The 3526-nt window shown below is 39.8% G+C and overlaps 1 protein-coding gene across 1 annotated transcript; it reads left to right on the top strand.

Moving 5' to 3' along the window:
• Positions 1-613: 613 nt before the first annotated feature.
• CLDN8 (claudin 8) lies at positions 614-2731 on the top strand. Its single transcript, XM_045785687.2, has one exon. The coding sequence runs from the start codon at positions 802-804 to the stop codon at positions 1477-1479; it is 678 nt and encodes a 225-aa protein (XP_045641643.1). The 5' UTR covers positions 614-801; the 3' UTR covers positions 1480-2731.
• The last annotated feature ends 795 nt before the right edge of the window (positions 2732-3526 follow it).

The raw sequence follows: 3526 nt of genomic DNA, 5'->3' as shown, positions 1-3526 counted from the left end.
TCAGGAAAGTACCAATTAAGTAGTTTTCCTGGCTCAAAAGAGAACAATATGTGTTTGGTACCATGGAAGAGGACAACCCTGTATATTTAATTACTTTCGCCTTATTTTGTCCATTGGTGAGATCAGTTCCCTGATTTCACCACAGTCAGCTTTGCTTTGAAATTGTAGACACATTAAATCAACTGCTTGAATCACATGTGTCCCAAAGAATGTGGTTTCCCAGGTATGAGCGATCTATCAATCCCCTACTCTCTTTTCACTTTGGCATTTTGACAGTCCTAGCCAATTTCTTAGGCAGATTATTTTATTTTATGCCTTGGTCACAGCAGCTCTTATAAAGAGTTTCAGAATTGCCTGTACAAAGTACACCTTTGATGTTGCAAGAGATTGGTGCATTTCTTGATGATTGTGCAAACTCTCGTAATTGTGCCTGCAGGTAAACACACGGCTGTCTTCTTGGAAAAGTGAGAAGTACAAAGAATGTTTATGTGCAGGTCCAGTTGTTCCAAGTATCTCTTGTCGGTTTAGACACACCTGGGTTACCATCCCCCTCTTATTGGCTGAGAAAGTTGCCCCACCTGATTTGTAAGTTTACCTGTCCTAGTCAATGTGGGGGGGCACTTCAGCCAGCCAACACTGGATTTAATCTAGCTAGAAGGAGCAAAGCAGCTCTGAAAAACCGCTGGGCTCTGAGTTCATTGCTGCGGGAAAACTGTTCTCTCCTGAGGCACAGAGAAACTTGCTTCAGAGCAGCCCTACCTGCTCAGGAGGCTGCTGGGATCGAACCCATCCCAGAGGACAATGGCTACCTACGCCCTGCAAATCGCTGGACTGGTGCTCGGTGGCGTTGGCATGGTGGGCACGCTGGCTGTCACCATCATGCCTCAGTGGAGAGTGTCCGCGTTCATCGGGAGCAACATTGTGGTTTTTGAAAACTTCTGGGAAGGACTGTGGATGAATTGCGTGAGGCAAGCCAACATCAGGATGCAGTGCAAAGTCTATGACTCCCTGCTGGCTCTCTCTCCGGACCTACAGGCATCCAGGGGGCTGATGTGTGCTGCCTCTGTGCTGTCCTTCCTGGCTTTCATGACCGCCGTGCTGGGCATGAAATGCACCAGGTGCACTGGGGACGACGAGAAGGTGAAGGGTCACATCCTGCTAACGGCTGGAATCATCTTCATCGTCACAGGCGTCCTGGTGCTCATCCCGGTGAGTTGGGTCGCCAACTCCATCATCAGAGATTTCTACAACCCGATAGTGGAGACTGCCCAAAAGCATGAGCTTGGAGATGCTCTCTACATAGGCTGGACCACGGCGCTGGTGCTGATCGTTGGGGGAGCACTGTTCTGCTGTGTTTCCTGTTACGGTGAAAAGAGCAGAAGCTACAGATATTCCGTCCCTTCCCATCGCACAACCCAGAAAAGCTATCACGCGGAAAAGAAGTCCCCGAGCGTGTACTCCAGAAGTCAGTATGTGTAGTTGGGTCTAATTTCTAACTTTACCAGAAAGCCATGTAAATGACTGAAATGCCCACTGTTTTCTAAAAATGGAACCCAAAGGAACATTGATTTGCCATTCTTAACTGCCTAACATTAATTACAGGAACTGTGCCTTGACTATTTATGATTCTATAAGCTATTTCAGCAGAATGAGATATTCCACACAGTGCTTTGATTGTTCTAGAAAGTGCAGTAATATGTTTTCTAAAATGATTCATGCATCTTTTCCTTTCACCAGTTACTTCAAAATGACGTTGTTAAAGACTCTATTATTTTACAACTGTGATTTCTCTATGACACAGCATTATGTATGTAGATCAGCCTGACATTTCTCTCTCACATAAATAGAGACAGGCTTACGGGGTTCTGTTTTAAATGAAATACTGATTCAATACACTGAATAAATAAAATTCAGTTATTGCTTTGCAGGGGAATCGGGGATAAGATGGAAGAAGGTTAATAGTAATTGTGTAAAAACAGCTTAGTGATTAACGTGCTCGATTTATAACGAGGGTTAAAACGAAGGCTTTAATCAGCAGCGTAAAGGAAACTAAAAGGCTTCTGATACCGTGTTTTTCAACCTAGAGGTTAGAAATCCTCACTCCTTTATCCTCCTTCCCCAGAGGCCTTTCTTTTCTTGTATATTAAATGAACATCTTTTAAAAGACAGATATTTTGTCAGAGGGCTTTGCATTCAAACTGCTTTTGCAGGGCTATACTAAGAAGAAAGATAAAACCGTAGGCTAAAAAACATTAAAGACTTCAGGAAAGTGAATTTTTTTTTCCTCTGAAGTTTTTATGGTCAGAGAAGGATGCATTTTGATGAGAAATCCTGTATGTACGTGAATATTTTAATATATATTTGAATACAGACGTTGGGATTTTTTTCAATATAAATAACAGGATAGGACAATAATAAGTCTTAGTTTTTAGTTGCTTACCGAAAAACAAAAACGATTTATCCTTTGTATACTCTATCTGCTCTTACGATGTATGTAGATACTGAAATTCAAATCATCATTTCAATCCCATCAAAAGTAAATATTTCACTTTTTCCATTTTTTATTCAGTCTTACCAAGGTATAGAGAAATACTGTATCTTTGTGTTTCCCCCAAATTTGATGCAACTGATAATTCAATTTGAAAGTTTGTATCTGTATTTTTCTAGCTTAAGTGACTGTATATATCTGCTTTATGTCCTTTATATTAATAAATTGTAACTTTTATATAAATTTGATATTTTTTCATTCTTTGTTCATTAACCTGTAAAGAATTTTTTAAATCCTGATATTTTCAGCTTTCTAATTTTAAAGAGAGGCCACATTTTAAATATAAAGATAGATTCAGAATCAATTTTTGACAATATAAAATACTATATATTATTTAACAGCATTATGCCTCATAATCATTGTATTCATACACTAATATTTGATGCGGACAGTGTATTTGTAATTTATTAAGATAATGCTATAGGTTCCAACAAATCTATCTACTGTAAATATTATGTATGTTTAAGCCTTTTCTAGTAAGCCACTATTAAGCCATTTCTGTAAAAACTTTCCATAGCCAGGTAAGCTTCTAGCTCTGACAAATAACATTAATTAATACTAGTGGCTAATGTTTTAGGGGCACATATTATATGCTAGGATTTCTGCTGCTTTATATGAATTATATCATTAAAGATCACCACGGATGAGGACACCTGGGGACAGTTCAGTGATGACCCAGTAGAGTCAGGAGAAAGAAGAAGGACCATCTGACTGCACAGCCCATGCTCTTTCTCTTCAGGGAAAGTAGATTTTCTTTGGGAGTGTTCAGTTTATCAACTGACTTTTGTATGTGGAAATGACATGCTTCACTAGTATTAGTTGGGAAAACTTCCAGTGGTGTTTCTCCCCACCTGGGGTTGGTGATTTCACAACAGCTAAATGCTGATTTATCCTAGGCATGCTTGCCCCCTTGGGTCAAACCATTCATGAGAGCAGAAAGCAGGGAAAAGTGAGAGCCTTGGAGAAGTAATTCAATCT

Source organism: Ursus americanus, chromosome 4, assembly GCF_024610735.1.
Source record: "Ursus americanus isolate L20-20 chromosome 4, mUrsAme1.1.p, whole genome shotgun sequence".
NCBI classification, from domain to species: Eukaryota; Metazoa; Chordata; class Mammalia; order Carnivora; family Ursidae; genus Ursus; species Ursus americanus.
Note: the sequence above shows the minus strand (reverse complement) of the source record. Positions and strands in the feature narration are given on the sequence as shown.

Bases quoted from the DNA above. Each gene is read 5' to 3' on its own strand.
- CLDN8 (XM_045785687.2), top strand. From the start codon at position 802: ATGGCTACCTACGCCCTGCAAATCGCTGGACTGGTGCTCGGTGGCGTT.